At 38.1% G+C, this 25,492-nt stretch overlaps 1 protein-coding gene across 2 annotated transcripts in view; it reads left to right on the top strand.

Annotated features, from left to right (window-relative positions):
• The window catches only part of LOC127418886 (leucine-rich repeat-containing G-protein coupled receptor 6), a 141,538-nt gene that overhangs the window by 80,949 nt on the left and 35,097 nt on the right, over positions 1–25,492 (top strand). For both annotated transcript variants that reach the window (XM_051659773.1, XM_051659772.1), the window contains exon 3: positions 20,333–20,404. In XM_051659773.1, coding sequence (XP_051515733.1) covers positions 20,333–20,404 — 72 coding nt within the window. The remainder of the gene's footprint in view (positions 1–20,332; positions 20,405–25,492) is intronic.

Genomic DNA, 25,492 nt, shown 5'->3' with positions numbered 1-25,492 from the left:
CACTTGTGTATATGGTTGAGTGACAAAGGGATCTGATTTGATAATTACAAGCTGTAATGTTTCGGCCACTATCGATAGTCCTTGGCTAACTTGCTCACTAACTCTCTAATAACTCCGGTAATATCCAACCGGAAGTAAGCCTCTGTTTTCCGTTCATATCTCAGGCGAAAAAAGTTCAGCTACACCCATTCCAGCAAAAGATGACTAAATTAGATGCACTACGTGTGTTTTACTTGAAGCTTTGTTAGGTTCACAATAATCAACAGTGTACTTCTAATAAAGCTACAAAATTCAAACTTACCACTGTGAAACGTCCTGCTCAAGTCATGCTTGCGAAGGTGGTTCAGGTCGATCAGCTTGTTCTTCCAAACTTTCATTATTTCATTCATAATTGGACTAGAGCTGGTATGGGAAAAAAGAACGGCACTGTTACCATAGTTACAGAAGTGTTTACAGCTGCTCACGAAGACTCAGGAGCTGAAATTTGGTTATGGTAAGGGGCGTTACATTTCCGACATGCTCTACGCGGTTGACCAGTCACAACAGACTAGGCCAGCTGACCAATCAGAGCAGACTGGGCTTTTTCGGAGAGGGGGGGCTTTATAAAGACAGGAGGAAAATCAGAGCGTTTGAGCCTTCTTGAGGAAGAAGAGATGTGAAACAAAATGTACAGTATGAGAAAAATAATGTTGTTTTTATTTTGTTTTGTTTTTTTTACATTAAAGCATGTAAACATTCTGACCCAAAATAAAATTATGAACCTGTAAATTAGCATAATATGGGCTTTTTAAGAGCACAGATGAACAGATGTTAAGAGAACTAAAGTCAAAGAGCTGTCAGACAAGAGGGGGAGCTGAGGATGTAGGAGAAGTGTTAAGTTCAGCCTGCATCCATGCAAACTAAAGGCAGCTGAGAATGAATGAATGAATGAATGAACTACCCTGATATGTGTCTGAATTGTATTTTTGGATGTCATGATAAGCTGATCATCATCAGATTGCAAGCTTGACGAATGTGACCTGCCTGACATAAAGCAATGCTCAGTGGTGGAAGAAGTATTCAGATCATTTATTTAAGTAGCAATACCACACTGTGAAAATACTCCACTACAAGCAAAAGTCCTGCATTCAAAACATTATTTAAGTAAAAGTATGTAAGTATTATCAGCAAAATGTACTTAAAGTATAAAATGTAAAAGTACTCATTCTGCAGAAAAATGTTCCCTGTCAGTGTTTTACTATTATATATGATGTTTTTGGATTAATATTACTGCTGCATTAATGTGTATGTTGCATTTTACTGCTGTTGATGTTTAAGGCTGAGCTAATTTTAACTATATACTGTTGGGTAGTTTAATCTGCAGCAATGCATCATATTCTATAAGATCGTCATATGTTTGTAGCATCGCTGTCCTGTGAGAAACATGTATCTCTTTAGAGATACGCTCTGAAAAACAGCCTTATTTTCAGCTTTGTGACAATGCATTTTCCAGCTAATCCAAGAGCTTTTTAAAATAGTTTATATATCTTAAAAAGTAGGAGAATGTTCTCAATTTATAAAGGAACACTTAATCCTTCAATTTATCAGAAAAATTCAAAATCACCAAATTTGGAGATACATGGTTTTCACTGGACAGGAAGGGTATGAAAAATTTTAACCTGAAAAGTAACTGGTAACTAAAGCTGTCAGACAAATGTAGTGGAGTAAAAAGTACAATATTTGCCTCTGAGATGTAGTGGAGTACAAGTATAAAGTTGCACAAAATGGAAAAACTCAAGTAAAGTACAAGTACCTCGAATTTGTACTTAAGTACAGTACTTGAGTAAATGTACTTACATTCAGTTACATTCCACCACTGGCAATGCTTAATTTACCTGCCTGTCAGAGGAACATGTCACACTATAAAAAAAAAACGAGAAAAAAAACAAACATCAAAGACTGATGGTTTGTCGTATAAAAAGAGTAATCTTTTACCATCACTGAAATTCGTCTCAGACTGCAAAATTATATGGTCAAAATTGCAAAGTTTCAAATAACACTGAGCTTTCCACTAGAAATATCATGTTTCCTGGTGCAGAATAAAATGTAGATATATTTGGTCCCTGCACTATATTGACTTTCTGCTTATTATGAACATGCAGTGACATGCTGATGTAGGAAGTGATACATGTAGCCACAAAGTCCGAGTTCCTCATTAAAACAATAGGCAATTTAAAGGACATAAAAAAATAACAATGGAATTAGAATGCTAATGCACATGTCTTGTCCAGAAGCATTTCCAGTAACGACATTATTATAACCCAGAACTGTCCAAATAAAATGATTAGCGTATACTTTTAAAGTCTTTATTAAAACAGAACAAACAACATATGTGCAAAGACTGAGAATAAACAAAAAAGTGTTATTACCGGATCCTTTAAATACCCTTACAAAAAATCTAGATTTCTGGCAAATTTACCGTAAATTCGGCACTCATTATTTTCACATGCAAATGAGCTTGATATTCACTGCAAATGTTTGCCAGAAGTTTGTAGCTCTTCCCTGGTAGCGGTGAAACTGCAGCAAACGTTTGGCATCATTGAAGAGTTTGCTCAATTATTAATGAGTGATGAATTTGCTGCAAGTTTGCGGCAACTCTAGATTTTTTGTAAAGGTAAGACAAACATTTACCTGGAGTGACTTATCCAGACGTGTACCAATATATTGTTGATAATGAGCGTCTATGAAAGAGAGGCGATGAAAGTATATCATAGTTTAGATGCTTATATTTATTTCCTCAGCAAAAAAGTCAGGAATATTGAATCGCTTCTATTATAATCAATGAAGCTGTTAACGCTGCAAGCACGTGACCTGAAGACAAGGTAAGGGTTTTTCTTTTAAATCATAATAAAAAAAAATAAAAACAAAAACTTTCCTTGTGTCTCTTTCTACTGCAGTTGCTTCTGTACTACTCCAGCTACTCTGAGAACTTGGCAGTGTACCTAATACTGAAGATATTCTTGACTTTTGTGTAACAAAATGCTTGTTATGTTACTTATTTGTGAGTCGCATTGGATAAAAGCATCTGCTAAATGTAAATGACTTGCGCAGCTTCATTCATTATAATGGGGGCAATCTATAAGGTCACTTTTAGGGCCCATAAAGAAATATTCTGACTTAACTAGCCAGCTAAACTCTACCTATCTAACTTACAATTAGTTGACAAAAATTTTGTTCACCTACCAGAGATAAGATGTGAGCTACAGTTTTTAGTACTGCACTAAATCCAGCTGTCTCGCTTCACTGCAGCAGTTCACGTATCCATTTGTGGTTGCTTTTTCGAAAATCTAAACACATTAATTTCCGTTCATTCCAGGCACCCAGGGAGCATCCAGCCACCGAACAACATTGTCCACATTTTAATAATGACATTTTATGACAATCATGTTAACGTTAGAAACAGTATTCATGTTAAAATCACTATGAATGAAGCGCCTCTTGCTGTTGTTTTGAATGAGTTCGACAGCTAGCAGGAAATGTTCAAGGAACAAAGACTTCACTTCCTTAAATGAATAGTTCTTGAAATGGTCTATATCTAGACCTAAGTGGTCAGAGGAGGCGCAATTGAGACGCACTTTACTACCAGGTGTAAACAGTCTGTCTCGGTTGACCACTTGTGTTCGGATGTTCCGTGACAGATGCCAGGTGTTAACAGAGCCACAGTCAGGAAATGCATTCAGACAGTTTCCTGGTAGGTTCAGGGGTGAAAGAAATGGGAAAGAAGGGAAATCAACAGCCAAACGTTGAAGTATACACGACATGAGTGTGTCTAAATGAGTGAGAGTTTATTTGTGCGAGTGCGGTTGCATTTAAGTATAAACATCTGGCCCTGATCGGCACCTCATTGCAACAGTGCAGTTCAGAGGTGCTCGAAGCGCACTCTATGGATTAGGAGCTATGCAGTCCAGCATAGAAAAAACACTGGAGCACACCAGGCCGTGATGATCCTTTAGCTCCGGTCTCGCCATCCACACTGACTGTTTACTCAACTAAGCTTCAGCATCTAATATTTTCTTTGCAGATGCCTGTGCAAACCAATGAAAATATGATGAATCTTGCTCTTTTTCTCTGCCTCTGTTCTCTGGGGGTAAATTTAAAGATGAAAGCCACAAAAGGTATCACATGAAGACAAAGACCAGCTGAAATTTTAATGTAACCCCCATCTTCCTATTTTAAGGAAATAAGCCAAAATAATAATAATAATAATAATAATAATAATAATAATATATATATATATATATATATATATATATATATATATATATATATATATATATATATATATATATATATAGACCTCACGTCGCTGGCAGATTTCGGCCTTGGAGGAGTGCAAAAGGTTTTGTTGGTCCCATTCTCCACTTCCATGTCGTAATATTGTATTAGACATATTTGTTGCTTTGTGTTGCTTCCAGTGAGGATGTGACTGCCAGGACCCTTTTAAGGACAGAGTAACAACCCTTACAAAAAATCTGGAGTTCTGGCAAACTAGCCACACACTTGCCACAAATTTTCCGCTCATCATTTTCACATGCAAAGGAGATTTGCAGCAAACTTGTGGCAAATTGTCCATTGTTGCAAAGGTTTGCTGCAGGTTTACAACTACCGGTGAAGAGCTGCAAACTTCTGGCAAACATGTGACTACGATTCGCAAATGTTTGCCAGAAGTTTGCAGCTCTTTACCGGTAGTGGTGTACCTGCAGCAAACCTTTGGCATCAATGGACAATTTGCCGCAAGTTTGCCGCAAAGCACATTTGTATGTGAAAATGATAAGTGGTGAATTTGCGGCAAGTTTGCAGCCAATTTGCAATAAACTCTCCCTTTTTGTAAGTGAAGTCTCATGACCGAGATGTATGTATGGATGGATGGATTGATGGATGGATGGTTCAACAGCCCTTATGGATAGTTTTATTAACTTGGCTTTGTAAAAGTCTAAAGACCTGGGTGTGTCTGTGCTCAGAGTGGAAAAAAAAGATCAAACTGACCTGGAGCAAAATGGAGAAATGGTTGGTACATCATAGTTTACGATATAAGGGGAGGTAAATGATGGCGTAGCTTAATTGTCCAAAAAATACGGAGGGGTCCTCAGCAAATTTACTAAACATAAACCACAGCAAAAACACAAATCACGTCTTGACAATGTTTGGAATTCACATCTGTTTGGTGTATGTTTATACATGTAATTTGTGTATTTTCACACAAAAAACGTGTTTACATTTGAGCCGCAATGAAAATCTAGGTAACGAGAAACAGTTTGAGATGGATAAATCATTTTCAGGACTCTGGTATGCAGGGGACGGCAGATTTGGTTAATACTGATAAAAATGGATTTAATGTTTTAGTCAAGCTGTTCAATATTATCATGCTATGTTACAATCTTTACTTACAAGATTCATGTAATTTCAATTACAGCCTCATTACAAAAGTCATACAGCAACAAAAATCACATCAAAATAAATAAAAAAAAAGCAATGTTTAGGTTACACATTTTATAAATTGGCCTAGTGGGAAAATTAAATCATGCCACCTCATGTCATGTGACCCAAAGGAGCAAGTACTGAACCATTTTGATTGACGCCTGTCAGTGCAGGTGACAGCACTGTAGTCACCTACCGCAGAGTGCTGGGTGCGTTCCCTCGCTCCGTCCTGCCATAATAAACCAGAACCCAACCAGCAGGCCCCTCTCATATGGAGCCAATTAGAGCCTGTGTTGCTATATACCCCCCCCCCCCCCCACACACACACACACACCCCATACACGCACATACGATCACACATACAGGTTTTAGTGTTGTAATTTGTAGCATGTCTTGCTCAATGTGATGGCCCTCAGATCAGCGTGAAGTGATGTGGAGAGATGAGCTGTACATACACTTATGGAAACAGAGAACCACACACAGAGAAATTAGCTGTCTTCACATCAGGGGAAGTTTCTGCTGAGCAGATGAACAAATATAGACACTCACTCATATATATTCGGCGTGAAGGCTGATGACATGCACTTAAAATAACACCTTGCACAAAATGCAGAAAAGAACATGACACGGTGGCTGCATTACACAGCAGCAAGATAAACAGCAAGCTGCCACAAACTAAATCAAAGTTCTGCCATAAGCTGGAGAGCATAACTTCAACAATCACATAAAGTGAATGGTGCGAGTCAGAAGATCTGGTTACACACATCAAACGCAATCTTTTAGAGAATATAAATACTAAAGGTCCATTAAAACACACCTTGCAGATGCACAGAATGAAACATGTTATGGCAGGGCTCGGCGTGGCGCCAAAACTGCCATTAATGTATTTAATACACTACACTCTTGATTCCCAGGCTTTCGTCTGTTTCCGTTGTGCATCTATAGACACCACTGTGCATCTCTGTAAAAGTTTTTTTTTTTCTTCCCTTACAAACAATATTAACAATTATATAGTATCTTTATAGAACCTTTCTTTATTGCCACATGACAATGCCAGGCCACAATTTCTTTCCATGATTTTCACGAACGGTGCTGTGAACTTATTTTGCCAATTTAGAATACCTGCATAAACATATTATGAATGGCAGCATGAACTTATTTCACCACAGAACGGGAACATAAACTTATTATGAATGGCAACATGAACTTATTTCGCCATAGACTTATTCACAGCAGTGCTATCTTTGCTTTTTGACTGGAATGACAAAGAAGCTGTGAGGGATAGACATACAGTCTTTTCAATGGACTGTACTACAGTTTAAAGAGATTTTTTTTATCGTTCCACGGACAAAACATTGAAAAAATATATTTCCAAGAACATTCAAAAATGTTCTCCCAGCACAGCCTCGTTTTCATGCCCATTCAAAATCAAAGATGGCGCTACTGTGAATAAGGTCTATAGAACGGTGGTAAAACATTTTATGAACAGCATCATGAACTTATTTCGCCATCGAACAGCGCCGTAAATGTATGAATGATGGAATGAACTTATAATAAACAACAGCATGAGCTCCATTCGCCATCTAACAGCGATGGCATGAACCTATTTTGCCATAGAATGGTCTCATGAATGACACCATGTACTTATTATGAATGACAGCATGATTTGATTTTGTTATGGTACAATGAACTTATGAATAGTGGAATGAACATATTTCACCATTGAATGATGGTGTTAAAACGATGGCATGAACTTATTTTAAACTACAGTATGAGCTCCTTTTGCCACTGAACATGAATAGCATGAACTTAGTATGCATGATGGCATAAACCTATTTTGCAATAGAACACCCCTGGAACAGACAGGGTCAAGGGCCTTGCTCAAGGGCCCAACAGTGGCATCTTGAACCCCCAACCTTCTGGTCAGTAACCCAGAGCCTTAACCACTGAGCCACCACAAGAATGGCATAAAATGAACAAATGTTTTCATAAAACAATGACATAAACTTATTTTGCCATAGAAAAGCAGCATAAACATATTTTGCCACAGGACAGCAACATGAACCTATTTCACCTGAGCATGGCAGCATCAACATACAGTATATTTTAACAGCGGCACAAACTTATTTCTGCATAGAACTGCAGACACATTATATATCATATGAAAAGTCAACATATTACAAGCAGTCCATGATGAAATACATAAATATTACCAAAATAATAAAACAGATATAGTCAGTATGCAGTTGTACAGCAAAGCATTTGTCCTTTATGTGAGAATACCACATTAATGTATGTATAATGTGAAGTAATTACATAAATTATTGCCATAATGAATCACTCTAATGTGTATCTGATACAGTAATATTAAAGGAGGCTCATTATGTGTTATATTTTTGATAAAGCCATCTCACTGAAAGATTTTTGAGTTAATTTACCCCTTAGGACTGTTGCTAACCATTTTGAGGAGTGTTTAAGTGCATCTCTATGGTGACTGTGCAGTTAAAGTTAAATAAATAACTAGACAGAATGTTGACACCCTCTTATTTTTGCAGATTATCTCCTGGGGCACACCACCCCCCCTCTCCTCTCTTTTAATTCACTTCTTTTTAGTTTCTCATTGATCTTTAATCCCTGTCATTAAGCATTCATTCGCTGTTTTAGACTGAAGTGTGATTAAACCATCTTTATAGTTCAGGGTTTGTATTATAACCTGAAATATATGATGGATAATTTGACTGACGGTAGACTGGAAGAAAAAGATACATACATGTGTCTTCAAAACAAAAGCTTCAAAGTCAGATTTTTGGCACATCTGTCTTAATAACTTAGTTTATTAACTTAACTATTAAACATTTTATAGTTTAATTTCTCACTGAACTGTCTCCTTCCCTGTACCTGGAGCCTTTCCACTGAACTATGATCTCATTTACATTCCCAATAGAAGCAGATTCACTCTTATGACACAACCGAAAATATGAACATAAACAGAAGTGCACATTAAGCTGATGGCTCCATCTAAAAGATGTACAGCTGTACAAAATATTCTAAAGAGGGTTACTAGAACAGACAGATCTGTGTTTGGGTGTTTGATGTGCTCTAATTTGTGATGTAACTGAAATTGCTTTGCAACAGTACAAAAATCTGGCTTGTTGCAATATAAAAATCTCACTTTCATTTTCACAGTCTAGCAGAAGGCCAACTGTATAGCTTCAAGTCATACACTGTTTACAGTGCATTTCTCTGAAGCCACACACCTTAAATCTTTAGGGTTCATATCATGAGTCATCATGATATCATATCATATCATATCATATCATTTATGTAGTATGAAGAAATACAGTATTGTAACTTTCAGAGAACTTTCTTCCCAGTCCAAAAAGACCATCCGTTTAAACAAAGTTGCAAAAACAGCTCATTCTGAACTTCCACGACTTTCTGACTTCAGACATCAAAAATTTCAACGCCACCACATCATGACCGCCCACGTTTGCACGTTAACAATGCCTTTGGGTGATTAGAAATTTAGCCCACCTAGTGCTAGGGGGTCTGTGGAAATTTTCAGAGAAAAAGAAATGAAGATAACATTTAATTAATTTTACATAATTACAGTTTCATTCTGAAATAATGAGATTAATCATGATTATTTTATTATGTTGACAGCCATATTTTTTAACAGTAAAAAAAAAAACAAAACAAAAAAAAAAAAAAGCCTTAATATATTATGGAGAAAAAAAAACATATATTTTGGAGTATTCATCTCTCCTTCCTTGCAATGCACATACTATCAATAACAGTTTGTATTTGTTTAGTATCTTTCTAGGGAGTTTCTCCTTGCCGTGGTTGCCTTTAGCTTACTCACTGGGATTTGTAAAACAGTATCTATTGTCTGTGTAGCTGCTTTGGAACTGTATGTATTGTGAAAAGCACTATACAAATAAATTAGAATTGAATTGAAATGAAATCGTTATTTTACCCTATAGTGAGTAGAAAAAGGTACAACATTATATATAAAGTAAACTTTTTCCACATAATATTTTAAGAATTTGCTTTGGATTGAGTTCAATGACAATATAAAAGGCACTTTTTATTTTTATTTTGCAAGCAATTTAATATCACACCTACCATTTTTCTCACAGAGTATAAATGGTACTATGTATATGAAAATATGTAGCTGCCTCTATATTTCATGAAGGGGGTCCCTCGCAATGGGATCATTATATTTGGGGGTCCTTGGCATCAAAAGTTTGAAAACCCCTGCTTTAAAAAAAATCAAAGCGGCCCAAAAGCAACCATTCTTGTCGATATAATCTCCTTTCTTATGTGGATTTCTTCAAACACTAAATACTGCCAAATACCGCTGTTTAATGGTGTAATCTGTCAGACAGTGGCCTAATATTACAGTCACAATGTTGGATGCAAATAAACACACCTAGGTAAGGGCCTACGTAAAAACCCACACCCAACCCATGTATTTGCAGATAACCACTTCTCCATTCTCCTCTCTTCTCTCATCTTCCCTTCATCAGAGATAATGCCATCTGGAAAGATGTGAGATGGAAATGCAGCCAATCAACGCCAATCACAAGCGGCCACTGCATTTTTAACCTCACCCCAGCTACCCACATTTTGTTTCTCTTTAGTAACCAAAACATGGTTTCAAACAGCATTTTGCTTAGCTGATTGTCATTGTTCCATGACTCCAGCTGTCTGAATATCTCTCACACTTCATGTCAGATCAAATTCAATGTTTTTCTGTCCCCTCACGGATTCTTTAAAATATTAGATACTGTGGGACACTTCAGCCATTCTTATAAGTGTATGAAATGTATGTACAAAAGGAAATGGTAGACAAAATGATGGCCTCAGTCATCATTCATTTTCATTAAATGGAAAAAAGATGAGTAAATTATGACAGAATCTACATTTTTGGGTGAACTCACCCTTTAAGGGGATTTTATAAAGTGCTATGAGGACTGAGAATGTGAAAGAATCGGTCTTAAATCTTATCGGTTTTCATGTCATTTTTATTTTTGGTAAGTCTTATCTGAGATGTATGACAGCACAGACATATCAAAGGATTTTTTAATCTTCCTTCTGACACAAGTGCCCTCATGGGACAGAGCGTGAGCTCCGCGATAAAGATCTGTGTAAATGCCATAAAATCAATCCAACATTTTACGAGAGAATCAAAAGAGGCCATGCGCAGCCTACTTCTGCGCAGGTCAGAGTTTATAGTGATGATGAATACATATTCTAGAAGACGAGGTCTCTTTCAGGGAGCTGGTGAGAGTTCGGGTTTCAAAGCGAGAGGAAGTGCAGTCACAACTTGTACATTTTTCCATTTGGAGATCCTCCTCAGGCCAGGATCCAATCAAAAATGATTTAGCCATGGAAATGTTTCCATTGCACTATGAAATCAATTTCGTCAGAAACTGTGTTGCAAATAATGTCATTCTTAGGTTCTTAGGGAGCTAAAAACCTTTATATTTTCATCAGTTGGAGAAATCTTGAGTGTGAATGGTTCAGCAATGCAGTAAAAATGCGGTTTATGCAATTTGGTTATCTATTTGTACAGGTTTATATAATTGCAAACATAATTTAATACCTAGACTGACAATGAAATCTAGCTCTAGGGCATAGTGAGCATTTCTCTCTAAGCAATGTATCATGTAGGCACACAAAATGGTGTACTGCAATGTGAATAAATACAAATCTGTCATAAAAGTTCCCAAGTGCTAAACATTTTAATCATGGATGAGCAGGCTATGGAATGGATTTAACCAGACTGATCTCACATTGAAATCGAAACGAGTAGGCTGATTTTTCTTTAGCTAAATTCAGTCTGTGCTTGTCAAAATATGAAACACTGCCCCCAGTGGCCAAAGCGGTAAGTGTTGTTGGGTGTATGGGCACGTGTGAGCTCCATGTTCAAGGTGAAATGTGGGGCGTCAAAAGCGAGTTGTGAAGCAAGTTGTTTTCATCTGTACAGGATGTAATACAGTCAAGAGGAATGCCTATTTTATAAACTGAACCCCCCAAACCTAAAATGTAAAGGTTGGAGGGAAAATTGCAACCTCCAAATCCCACTCGTCACTGAATGTGCAATCACGATTACTTCCTGATTAATTCCAACGTGGGATGTGAACCTGGGTCTTCCACACTGCCGATGCAATGTGCTTCCGGTCACACCATAGTTAAATGTTAACGTGCAGGAGGCAATACAAAAATGTGTGATAGGAGATGGTGCTTGTCTGTGAATCCGCATGATGTGGCCAATCCTACAGGAACTCTCAGAAACCACATGCCAACTTCCCATGTGATCATGATGATTTTAACATGGTAAAATGCAGTCCGCCCCCGACACGTCACACCTAACCCCACTTGTATGTATCACTTTTCTGGGTCATTTTTGCAATTACTTTGAAACAACTGGTTTCAAGGTGATTTTTAGTGGATGTATGAAGTCAGTTCCCCTCAAGTTCTCACATGTGGCACATTAAACAAAAGGTGTAGTTCAGATCATTAACTATGTACATATACAAATAATGTTTGAAAACCAGAAAGTGTCCAAATAATTGTTGCCATAATTATGAACAACATACCTATGTTTTATCATTTGAAACCTAACAAACTTGATACGTTTGTTAGTTTTGTATGCTATATTTCTTTAAAATAAATGACAGTTGGTTATTTTGTAATATAATGCAAATACATTGATATATTAAATGGAGGTGAAAGTACTACATTTTTATTGGAAGCTGAAATGATAATCAGATTATCCAGAACATTTATTAAACCAACATGTATGGGGCAGGGGATGTGTAGAATTCCATGAAAGAAAAGAGTTACAAATCTGCAGAATTCTGCATGTACTGATTCCATGTGGCCCTTTGGATGAGGAAAACACTTCACAATTCAAATTCCTTAGTGATATGGCCATGATTTGAGGGTAACAGTGTATATTTTAGGAGTTCCTATCAAGGCCTTATTTTTATTTTCCTGTTAACAATTCCACTCTCTGTAACAACTAAAATTACCTCTCCATGAACAAACCAAAATAAAACCAAAAATAAAAAAAGAAGATTATGATTAAAGTTTTATGGTATTTTGGCCCCCAATGAGGCGGCTAACAGAAGACAGATGGGTTACAGGGGGACAAACACTAACCAGCCATCCCAGATTTTTTTTGTCTCTGACTTGCGCTGCTTGTTGTCAACACAAACTCCAGTGGTCTGAAGACAACGGCCTCCACCTTTTTTGCAAATGCTATCTGCGACGCAGCCGATTCTCGTAAACTACTACCAATAAACATGCGGGTGCCTTTTATGAGGTCGCAACTGATGCTAAAAATGGTCTGGAACTGCAAAAACTGAGCTGTTAGGTTGTGATTATGCTTTTGGACAACCAAATGTGTCCTGACACTTATTTTCAACAAACATCTGCTGTAAAAGTTGCAGCATGAAAAGGCTCAGCTCACACTACATCTGATGGAGTTTTTATTGTTTGGTTTGATCCTGAAGATGCTGGAAATCTCTGTTAAACACACTACAGCAAGTAAATATGCCTTGTGTAACTTGCGTCCAACAAATCGCATGAATTCTGTGTTTTGAAAAACTGTTTTTGAGTTTTACACCATTTGAGCTTTTGAAATAGTTGCCACCAATAGTATATTATTCTCATTCACACCTTCCTTAATCTCACCATTTAATTATTCTTTGGAGTGAAGTGGAGTGTTTAGGGTAGTTTGTACAGACCTGGAGCAAAGATTTGTGTGCTGGCACAGGTCATTAGACAAGGGTTCAAAGAGGTTCTGCTTAACACGTTTTAGTTTAGATATCAGCACAGCTGTAAATCACCAATCAAATACACCCAGATTAACATTTTATTGCTAAGATGTTGCTCTTTCATTGTTCTGGATACTTAAAGGAGGTCTCCATTAAGTTTCCTTAAAGTATTAGGCTCAGTCAGTTTATCCTAAAATTGATCCGGAAAATTAAAACAAGAAACAAATGCAAGAAAAATAATAATAAATTTATTTGGATAGCATACCTCTTGGTCTCTGAAGAATTAGCTGAGAAAACTGATAGTGCTTGGCACAGTTTTGTGACATCTCTTCTGAAACTCAAAAGGGAAGCAGGGGCAAGAATCTCTATTTGCTCTCCATTTAATCTCATTGCTGTTTAGAATTAACAACATTTGTGATTTTTCTTTCCTGTGGGAAGATTAAAATATAGAACAAAAAGAACAAAATATTCAACATTCCTAAACGGATAGTTCACACAAAAATACAATTTCTCTTATCATTTACTCACCCTTGTCCCTTCCCAGATGTGTATGACTTTCTTTCTTCAGCAGAACACAAATGAAGATTTTTAGAAGAATATCTAGGCTTTGTTAGTCCATTCAACACAAGTGAATGTTGACGAGAACTCTGAAGGTAAAAAAAGCAAAAATAGGCATCATACAAGTTATGATAAAGTTAGACTCCAGTGGTTTAATGCATGTCTTCAGATGCAATATGATAAGTGTGGGTGAGAAACAGTTCAAAATTTAAGACCTTTAATTCTGTAAATATCCACCTTTGTCCAGCCTCAACCAGTAGGTGGCAATATGTATGAAGAATGGGAATCGGCAAAAAACAAAAGAAGAAGAATGTGGAAGTAAACTTTAAGATTTATAGTTAAAAAAGGACTAAATATTGATCTGTGTTTTACCCACATCTATCATATCGCCTCTTAAAATATAGGTTTAACTACTGGTGTAGTATGGATTACTTTTATGATGACTTTATGTAATTTTTATGGCCTCCATTCACTTGCATTGAATGGACCTACAGAGCTGAAATATTCTTCTAAAAATCTTGGTTTGTGTTCTACAGAAGAAAGTCATACACATCTGGAATGGCATGAGGGTGAATAAATGAGAGAATTATTATTTTTGGGTGAACTATTCCTTTAATACTCATAATGACAAGCTCATTATTATGGATATATATTTAAAGAATCTACAACATGATCAGAATCAGAATGAGCTTTATTGTCAAGTATGCTTGCACATAAAAATAATTTTTCTTGGTGTCAAAAGCTTCCAGTGCACAAACAATACAGCACCAAGACAGAGATAATAAATAAATTAAAAAAAAAAATATATATATATATATATATATATACACAGTGGCATGCAAAAATTTGGGCACCCCTGATCAAAATTTCTGTTGCTGTGAATAGCTAAGTGAGTAAAAGATGGCCTGATTTCCAAAAGGCTTAAAGTTAAAGATGACACATTTCTTTAATATTTTAAGCAATTTTACTTTTTTATATTCATCTTTTACAGTTTCAAAAAAACAAAAAAGGAAAAAGGCCCAAAGCAAAAGTTTGGGCACTCTGCATGGTCAGTACTTAGTAACACCCCCTGGCAAGTATCACAGCTTGTAAAAGCTTTTTGTAGCCAGCTAAGTGTCTTCCAATTTTTGTTTGTGTGATTTTCGCCCATTCTTCCCTGCAAAAGGCTTCTAGTTCTGTGAGATTCTTGGGCCGTCTTGCATGCACTGCTCTTTTGAGGTCTATCCACAGATTTTTGATGATGTTTTGGTCAGGGAAATGTGAGGGCCATGGCAAAACCTTCAGCTTGTGCCTCTTGAGGTAGTCCATTATGGATTTTTAGGTGTGTTTAGGATCATTATCCTGTTGTAGAAGCAATCCTCTTTTCATCTTCAGCTTTTTTACAGATGGTGTGATGTTTGCTTCCAGAATTTGCTGGTATTTAATTTAATCCATTCTTCCCTCTACCAGTGAACTGTTCCCCTGTGGCACTGGCATCAACACATGCTTAACAGTTGGAGAGGTTCTTTTCATGAAATTCTGCACCCTTTTTTCTCCAAACATACCTTTGCTCATTGCTGCCAAAAAGTTATATTTTAACTTCATCAGTCTGCAGGAATTGTTTCCAAAATGCATCAGGCTTGTTTAGATGTTCATTTGCAAACTTCTGACACTGAATTTTGTGGTGAGGATGCAGGGAAGGTTTTCTTCACATGACTCTTCCATGAAGGTCATATTTGTGCAGGTGTCACTGCACAGTAGAACAGTGCACCACTACTCCGGAGTCTGCTAAATCTTCCTTAAGGTCTTTTGCAGTCAAACAGGGGTTTTGATTTACCTTTCTAGCAATCCTACGAGGAGATCTCTCTGAAAGTTTTCTTGGTCTTCCAGACCTAAACTTGAACTCCACCGTCCCTGTTAACTGCCATTTAATTACTAACCTTAACTACATTGCAAACTGAGGAAACGGCACCTGAAAATGCTTTGCTAGCTTCTTATAGCCTTCTCTTGCTTTGTGGGCATCAATTATTTTAATTTTCAGAGTGCTAGACAGCTGCTTAAAGGAGCCCATGGCTGCTGATTGTTGGGATAAGATTTGAGGAGTTAGAGTATGTATAAAGCTTTGAAATTTACATCACCTGGCCTTTCCATATGATGATTGTGAACAAGCTATAGCCTTAACAAGCTAATTAAGGTCTGAGACCTTGGTAAAAGTTATCTGAGAGCTCAAATCTCTTGGGGTGCCCAAACTTTTGCATGGTGCTCCTTTCCTTTTTTCACTCTAAAATTGTACAAAATAAAAATAATACACTGATATTGCTTAAAATGTTGAAAAGAATGTTTCATCTTTAACTTTATGCCTTTTGGAGATCAGTTCATCTTCTACTCACTTAACTATTCACAGCAACAGAAATTTTGACCAGGGGTGCCCAAATTTTGCATGCCACTGTATATATATATATATATATATATATACGTATGTACTAATGCAAATATTTTATATACCGTGCAAGGGAATGTAATGTAGAAGAGGTAGGATATGTTAAATAAATATAATTGACTAAGCTGTGTGTTGCACATAATTATTGCTCAATGGGGCAGTTTTAACTGTTCATGAGATGGATAGGCTAAGAGAAAAAACTGTTTTTTTGTGCCTGACGGTTCTGGTGCTCAGAGTTCTGTAGCGCCGGCCAGAAGGCAACAGTTCAAAAGGGTAGTGGGCAGGGTGAGTGGGATCCAGAATGATTTTTCCAGCCTTTTTCCTCATTCTGGAAGTGTACAGTTCTTGGGAGGGCATGGGGCAACCAAAAATCCGCTCAGCAGTCTGAACTCATATTGTGACTGAAGTGGTTTAGGGAAAATAGCATTACAGCCATCGCTGTCTCTAATGTGAGGGAATACATAAAGCAGAATTGCTCTAGCGTTTAAATACATGCCTGAATTAAAACTAGGGATAAAAGTTGACCACAGAGCTGGAGGGACTTTCAGCAGAACAGCTTGCTGTGGTACGTGCCTGAAACCTCATCCGACACGCATGCGAAACCATCACTGGCCTACTTACACGGGGTGAACCACTAAGCTCCATAGCCCCCAAATCTCACACTTTTATTTTTGCTGTCCGCCTCCTTCCTTATATCCCATCTGTCTCTCGATCTACACAAAACAAATGTTTGTGACTGGGTGGCGGCACACGGCCTTACCAGAAATAGAGTCTATGATGCGGCATGTGGTCTGGCACAAGTTGAAGTGATAGACATTAAAAACCTCAGAGACTTCAAGGCTCATTGGTGACAACAAAAGTGCAAGTGTAAAAGAGAGTGTGAGGATCTGTCAGATCATGGACCCAGTTCTGGGTTTTGTCCAATTTTGTGTGCGCGTGTGGGTTCACTTAACTTGGGGTTTGGGGACAAATTTGTAAGGTAAATCTGAGAAAAGTCTTCTGTACTGAAAAAAGTAAATAAATAAACAATTCTAAGATTGTTTGCTGAACTTTTAGCTGGTTTAAGTGGGTATCCCAGCCTGGCCAAGCTGGTGCTTAGTTGGTTCTGCTGCTCGGTAAACTAAAAAGGCTGGGAGACCAGCTAGGACCAGCTAACCAGCATAGGCTGGTTTTAGCTGTTTTTTTTTTTTTTTTTTTTTTAGCAGGGTTTGAGAACATCCAGAGATGTCCTAAATTGGTAAATACTTTTATATATATATATATATATATATATATATATATATATATATATATATATATATATATATATATATATATTAAAAATGAAAAAGTTTTTACAGGTGGTATTATGTCAGCCGCGATGCAACAGCTTTCTGTCAACAAGCAGTTTGTCTGTTTACGTTGAATGCGAAAGTGAATGCAAAGCTGCGTGACGTCATACAATCACAGCCAATCGGAAGATATTTTATGTTTAATGTTTTGTGGATTGTGAATCAGTGGCATTTCCAGTGCAATGGCACAAATAAACCAAAGGTGATCCAATCAAAAGTGATCATCCCTCTGCCCTACTCACTCCGAAGGACAGTGCAAGATGTCTCGCACCTTTGAGCATCCCGACCAGCCTGACACAGCAACATTGTCTCAGCCAGTGGCGTGAGGATGGGGTGAGACTATCTGTTTTGAGCGACCAATGGTGACTGGAGGAATTTTGGGGAAATTCTGTTTTTAAATACAATCATTATCTTTCCATTTCCATTGGGTGGTGTTAGTGCTGCAGAAATTACTTCACCAAATACATTTTCTTATAAAACACAAACGTCTGGTGACGCACTCTGAAAAAACACACTCTGACCGATTATCTTCAAGTTTTTGTGGTTACTGAAGTGTTGTCCTAACACACTGTTAAAGCATTTTTTATATGTACATTTAAAGACCCCCAATCCTATTGTTTTGATTCTTCACACCCTGGCTGCGGCTTGAAGACCTCAAACATAAGCAAGCTTGTATTTTTTTGTATATCTGTATCCGAAGGACAGAGGTCTTGATGTGGGCACTCTGAAGGCAGCATGGAATTACAGTATGCAGTACCGCCGCTACCTATGTGCATATTACGCAGTCTACATAGGGCACCAACTCCTTAGGGGGGCACCATCTTACCCTATGGGGGCACCAGAAACTCCATCGGCTGCCCTTTCTTGCATGTTATATGTTATTCAAGGACTCACGGAACACAGACGATTGCCTCGCAGCTCGCACCACATCAGATTATTGCCTCGCTGTTAGGATTTGTTTATACCTATTGAATAAAACAGCTAAATCAGGTTTGTTGCTGGTTTAAGAGGGGTTTTGGCCACTTTTATGCAGATCAGACAAGGAGACCAACTTAAACCAGGTGAGACCAGCTAGACCAGCCTAAACCAGCTAAGACCAACAAATCAGGTATAAGATATTTTTTCAGCATTGAGCAATTCTAATTAACTTTATATAAAACAATATAAGTCTATGGTATATCCTCATGTAGATAGCTAAGTAAGTGTGTATGTTTGTGTGTTTCATTCTGTTCTCTGGGCGCATGTCACCAGTACTTTGGTTGTATACAGCATGGTTGTTTCTTTGCCAGAGCTGTCGAACCCATCACATTAGCTAAGCTGACTTGCATGTTAAACATTGGCACATTCTCCAAAATTTCATCTCGTCACACAAAAAGAACCATTTGGGGAACAGGGAAAGAATGAGGCTTCTCAGGCAGGATGGAGTGACTTTTTGAGATGTGTGGAGGTATGGGTGGTCTTCATCCCTGACGATCCCAGAGCTCTGTTTAGGCTGTCATGACACCTTGTGATGCCTCAACAGATTTTCCTCAAACTCTGCCACCCTGGAAAAGCAGGCACAAATGCTTATTAAGTGATTTGTTTCATAAACAAATTGATTAGTCCGGATGGGTGAGTCTGTGAGCTGGCTGATATTTACTTTGACTCCCTTTGGGAATGTCTTTCCCATATCTCGAGTACTGTCAGAAGTGTCTGCCATGTTGCCTGGCTAGGGCCAGGGTGCGAATACAATGAGTCTTATTTTTTAAAAGGAATTGCTGTATGCAATTTCCAGTGGTGATTGTTGTGATTTGCCGTCAATTATCTAAAATGTGATGTGTATAATTTTTGGATGATAAAATTCTTTCTACAATGCAAGCTTAATCTACAGAGACAACTCTAAGTAAGCCATTCGTTTGAGCATCCTGACCAGCCTGACTCAGCAACATTGGCTCAGCCAGTTGCATGAGGTTGGGGTGGGACCATCTGTTTTGAGCGACCAATAGTAGACTGGTGGAATGTTTGGGAAACCTGTTTTTAAATACAATCATCATCTTTCCATTTCCGTTGAGTGGTGCTAATGCTGCAGAAATTACTTCACCAAATACATTTTCATACAAAACTCTAAAGTGTTTGCAGGCAAAAAATGGCATCTGGTCAGGTGATGCACTCTGAAAAAAAGAAAAACTCTGACCGATCATCTTCAAGTTTTTGTGGTTACTGAAGTGTTGTCTTAACACACTGCTAAAATGTTTTTTATATGTACTTTTTTAAGACCCCCAATCCTATTGTTTTGATTCTTCACATCCTGGCTATGGCTTGAAGACCTCAAAAAATAGCAAGCTTGTATTTGTATAGAGCACCAAGGTCTAACCCTGTTCCATAGAAAATATTTTCCACTTCAATGGCAACTGTATCCATTTTGTCTTTGGCCATTGAAAATAAATTCAGTTGTACTATGACATGTTTGTTGCAATGGGGGCAAAGCTTAGAGTGGGTTCTGATCTTGGCTCATCTTTCAAAATGCGTTGACATGTTTAAAGATCATCCAAAAGAGAGATTTCTGGATGTGAGCGATAAACTCGCTGACTAGCAGCCAGAGAGATTCGAACCCCAGCTGTTGTGGTTCTTGTGTCCAAGGAGACCCATCAAGTTTTGAGAGTTTTCGCCATGATCACTTGAACGCACACACATTTGCAAACACATGCCGTTATGAATTCACCAGATTCCCATCTGTCTGCTAAAGTCATTAATGTGTTGGAATGCAAATGAACCAAAACACATCTTTTGTTCCTCCACAGGAGACTCTCAGGCAACCACCTAAGACACATCCCTGGCCCTATGCTCCAAGGTCTCTACAACCTCAAAGTCCTGTAAGTAACAAAAGTAAACAGTTGTGGCAATTTTGCGTGCCGTATTTAGCAAAAACCTGTGTCTTATTCACTAACCACTCACAGTCTACTGTAGTTTAACAAGGAACTAAATGTGCTTGAAATCAAGTTATTGTCTGTCTTTTCAGTGCTTAATGTACAAAACTCAGTGTTATATGCCTGGTGCGATTAACACCACACTATTACCGCTCATAGAGGGCAGTAAATGTAATTTTATTGAAAAGAGATGTTTATGTACATTTCTGTTGATCATTGCAGCAGTAATTCTTTAAATTGCGGAGAAGAGTATTATAAGTGGGCATATATCCAGATGTGCAGTGTGGATGAGCACACTTTCAGCATTTTAAAGAAGATTCAGGTGACTGTGGTCACAGCGATGCTATAGAGTCCCAGTAAAGTACTCCAGGTTGTGGAAGTCTGCTGCATCCTCCACAGCCGAGCACTCAGGACTGACCAACAAGATGGGGAATAGTGCTGTGTGAATTGTATTAAGCGCCAAATGTTTGGCCGTGTTTGCACCATTACAGTACCTGATTTACATACACTAGGTATACCTGTACATCTAATTATTCATGAGATTATGCAATGCATACAATCTTGCAGATGCAGGTCAGGAGCTTCAGTTAATGTTCACATCAACCATCAGAATGGGGAAAAATGTGATCTCGACCATGGCATGATTGTTGGTGCCAGATGGGCTGGTTTGAATATTTCTGTAACTAAAGATCTCCTGGGATTTTCATGCACAAAGGTCTCTAGAGTTTACTCAGAATGGTGCCAAAAAAAAAACACACAAAAAAAAAAACATCCAGTGAGCAACAGTTCTGCGGACAGAAATGCCTTGTTGATGAGAGAGGTCAATGGAGAATGGGCAGACTGGTTCGAGCTGACAGAAAGGCTACGGTAACTCAGATAACCCTTCTGTAAAATAGTGAGCAGAGCAGCATCTCAGAATGCACAACACATAGAATCTTGAGGTGGATGGGCTACAACAGTAGAAGACCACATTGGGCACTTTATTAGGACCATAGTGTTCCTAATAAAGTGCTCAGTGAGTGTAATTCCTGTAGTGAATCAGGCGCTAAAACAATGTAGACAGCGCATGCACATAACCATACCATAAATCATTTTTAGTGAATTTTCCCTTGAAAGAGTAAGATAGGTTGTTTCTTTAAATGCTTCAATGGAAAATAATATTCAGGGTGATTTATTCTAAAAACAACATTTGAGGTAGCGTCATTCACTGGAAAAATTTGAAACAGAACCACTGACAGGTGACAATTCAAGTTTTCTTTGAGTAATTGTGTGTCTGTTAATGTTTAATTCAGTTGTTGGATTGGCAGGTATCTGTCTCATTTCCATCGTAAGAGCCCAGACATTGAGCACTCTCACTGATGCCAACGTTCAGCCAAAAAATTCCACACCCGATTCATCACACCTTTCCATGCTGTCCTGGAAGCTTGCTGAATGACAATACCGGGCTAGTCCAACAATCCACTGACTGATTGCACACCTCAGAAAATTGTCCTGCCAAATCAAATCCTTTACCTGCCCCAATAAATGGAAATTTTACAGTCTAAATATTCTCATTTTTAATTTTATCATGTGCCAAGACATCTTCAGTAAGTGTGCCTTCTCAAAAATATTTGTTTTGGCTGTCAATTGGTCTTTATTTTGGTAAGTGAACAAGGACATGAATGTAGACAGTTGGAAGTTGTTACGTCCTCTCCAAATCTTGTGGTAAAAAACAAGGTCTGTCAGAAACGTGTCCATTGTCAGAGATCCTATTTATGTGGTCAGTGCAGACAGGGAGTGGGTTGGGTTTTACAATAGTTGAAGGTCTTTATTTGTCTGCTTGCTATACAAAACTTGTCTAAGGCATGAGTATTTGACCTTGCCTTGTTTGATTGAAGTAATTTTAAATAAGCCAGTCAGATTCAGATGACCAATGCAGATTTTGTTTTCCCCTGTCACAACTCAAAATAAGAGTGAGCTTTCAATTCAAATTAAATAATGAAAAGGAAGATCTGACATGATTTGAGTTGAGAAGCCAAGTTCCAAAGTTGGCAAATTCTGTATTTATTTTAGCTCAAGATGACACAATATGATTTATAAGCACTTAAAGATCATCTATGTCTAATCGAATCTTACTGAAATGTTTCAAATAGAAATAAAATAGTTTTATAGAACAACTCGTTGATGAAAATCTCACATCCAGAGAAATGGTTAGTCAAAATATGACAATCCTACATGAAAATGAAAGTGTGGGGGAAATGAATACATGCTTTGTGGCATTCCAATGAAGAACAGAGGCTTGTTCGCAACATCATATCAAGACTGCTGGACATTTGAAGTCTAGGTTCACAATAGCTGAAGTGGCACCATGATTGCCTTGATAAGGGCAGCTTGGCCACAAAGGTACACTTATTCCCACAAACACAGGCAATTCTCTGCTATGTGGTCAAATGTCAGGAGATTCATTTGATTGGACAGGATAAAGCTGTCTACCTTGTAATTAAAGCTCTCAGCGTCATTGTTCTACCACTTCCACTACCACATTTTCTGTCTTTTATTCGACGAGTCCTGCGAGCATGACATCAGTGGCCCACCCAAGGAGTTTCTCTCCCTTCATTCTGATTCCTCTTGTTCAGTCTTTCCCTCTCTTTCTGCCCTTCCCATATTTTGGTGTGTCCATTGAGAAATGTACCACACAGTACCTGGAATCATATCTTTAGATTGATTGTCGTGGCAGGTAATCTTGGGGTGAAATTGCCTCAGTAAACTGGCCCACTCCTATCCCTGAGAGCTAACCATGCTGACAAGCTCCTTACAATACACACACACACACACACACACACACACACACACACACACACACACACACACACATACATATACAGTGCATTCAGAAAGTATTCAGACCCCTTCATTTTTTTCACATTTTATGCTGCAGCTAAATGATAAAATGCTTAAAAATAAAAATAAAAATTCACATCAGTCTACACTCCATACCCCATAATGATAAAGCAAAAAACAGATTTTTGATAACTTTACAAATTTATTAAAAGAAAAAATTGAAATATCACATTGACATAAGTATTCAGACCCTTTGAGGTGCTCAGGTGCATCCCATTTTTCTGGATCGTCTTTGAGATGTTTCTGCACTTTGATTGGAGTCCACATGTGGCAAATGCAATTGATTGGACATGATTTGGAAAGGCATACACCTGTCTATATAAGGTCTCACAGCTGAAAATGCATATCAGAGCAAAAACCAAGCCATGAGGTCAAAGGAACTGCCTGCAGAGCTCAGAGACAGGATAGTGTTGAGGCACAGATCTGGGGAAGGCTGCAAAAAAATGTAGCTGCATTGAAGGTTCCCAAAAGCACAGTGGCCTCCATAATTCTTAAATGGAAGAAGTTTGAAACAACCAGGACTCTTCCTAGAGCTGGCTGCCTGGCAAAACTGAGCAATCGGGGGAGATGGGCCTTGGTAAGAGAGGTGACAAGATCACGATGGTCACTCTGGTTGAATTCCAGAGATCATGTGTGGAGATGGGAGAAACTTGCAGAAGGATAACCATCACTGCAACACTCCACTGATCTGGGCTTTATGGCAGATTGGCCAGATGGAAGCCTCTCCTCAGTGCAAAACACATAAAAGCCCACTTGGAATTTACAAAAAAGCACCTAAAGGACTCTCAGACTATGAGAAACAAGATTCTCTGGTCTGATGAAACAAAGATTGAATTGTTTGGCCTAAACATCCTTAATAAAAACCTGGTCCAGAGCACTCAGGACCTCAGACTGGGCCGAAGGTTCACCATCCAACAGGACAATGACACTAAGCACACAGCCAAGACAACGCAAGAGTGGCTTAGGGACAGCTCTGTGAATGTCCTTGAATGGCCCAGCCAGAGCCCAGACTTGAACCCAATCGAACATCTCTGGAGAGACCTGAAAATGGCTGTCCACCGATGGCCCCCATCCAACCTGACAGAGCTTGAGAGGACCTGCAGTGAAGAATGGCAGAAAATTCCCAAATCCAGGTGTGCAAAGCTTGTCGCATCATACCCAAAAAGACTTGAGCTGTAATCGCTGCCAAAAGTGCTTCAACTAAGTACTGAGTTAAGGGTCTGAATACTTATGTCAATGTGATATTTAAGATTTTTCTTTTTAATAAATTTTCAAAGTTATCAAAAATTTGGTTTTTGCTTTGTCATTATGGGGTATGGAGATTGATGTGGAAAAAATAAAATAATTTAAAGAGCACCTATTATGGTTTTTCAAATATTACCTTTCATGTAGTGTGTTATATAGCTGTTAGTGAATGTAAAAAAGCCTGCAAAGTTTCAAAAATCAAAGTGCACGATAAATGGAGTTATTGACACCCAAAAGAAAGAACCGAATCTGAACACCTGAAACGAGACGTTAATAATTCCAGATTTACTTCCTGTACTAACCTACGTAATTTGGTAACAGAAAACCCGCCTCTGGTCTGTTTACATGTACAGAAAGTGCACACTGTTAGCCTGTTAGCTGTTAGCCTCTGCTAACCAGCTAACTCACGTTATTGTCAAACTACATATAAACTTACCACTGAGAAATGTCCTGTTCTCGTCGTGCTTGCGATGGTGGTTCGGGTTGATCTTCCGATGTATCACTATCGGACTCGGGCTCAAATTGGTAAGGTAAAACAGAAATTTTTTCAGACAGCGTTGAAACTCAAATATGGTAGTGGGCATTTCCTTTCCGACATGCGCTGTAAGCGGTAGACCAATCACAACAGATTGGGACATCTGACCAATCAGAGCAGAGTAGGCTCTCTGAAAGGAGGAGTTTAGAATGAATCCTTTAGAACGGATCATTGAAGGAGTCGTTTTTGACACGGGGAAAAATTAAATTGCAGGTAATGCTGCAATTTAAATTATGAGCAAATTAAAGTGTTTTTTTTTACCTTGGATGCATGTAAATCTATTGTATGACACCTTTAAAACAAAATTAGGCACTTTTAAAAACCATAATAGGTGCACTTTAAAGCATTTAAGCATAAGGCTGCAAAATAACAAA

This window comes from Myxocyprinus asiaticus, chromosome 28 (genome assembly GCF_019703515.2).
Source record: "Myxocyprinus asiaticus isolate MX2 ecotype Aquarium Trade chromosome 28, UBuf_Myxa_2, whole genome shotgun sequence".
Lineage (NCBI taxonomy): Eukaryota > Metazoa > Chordata > Actinopteri > Cypriniformes > Catostomidae > Myxocyprinus > Myxocyprinus asiaticus.
This window is presented reverse-complemented; position numbering and strand designations above follow the sequence as displayed.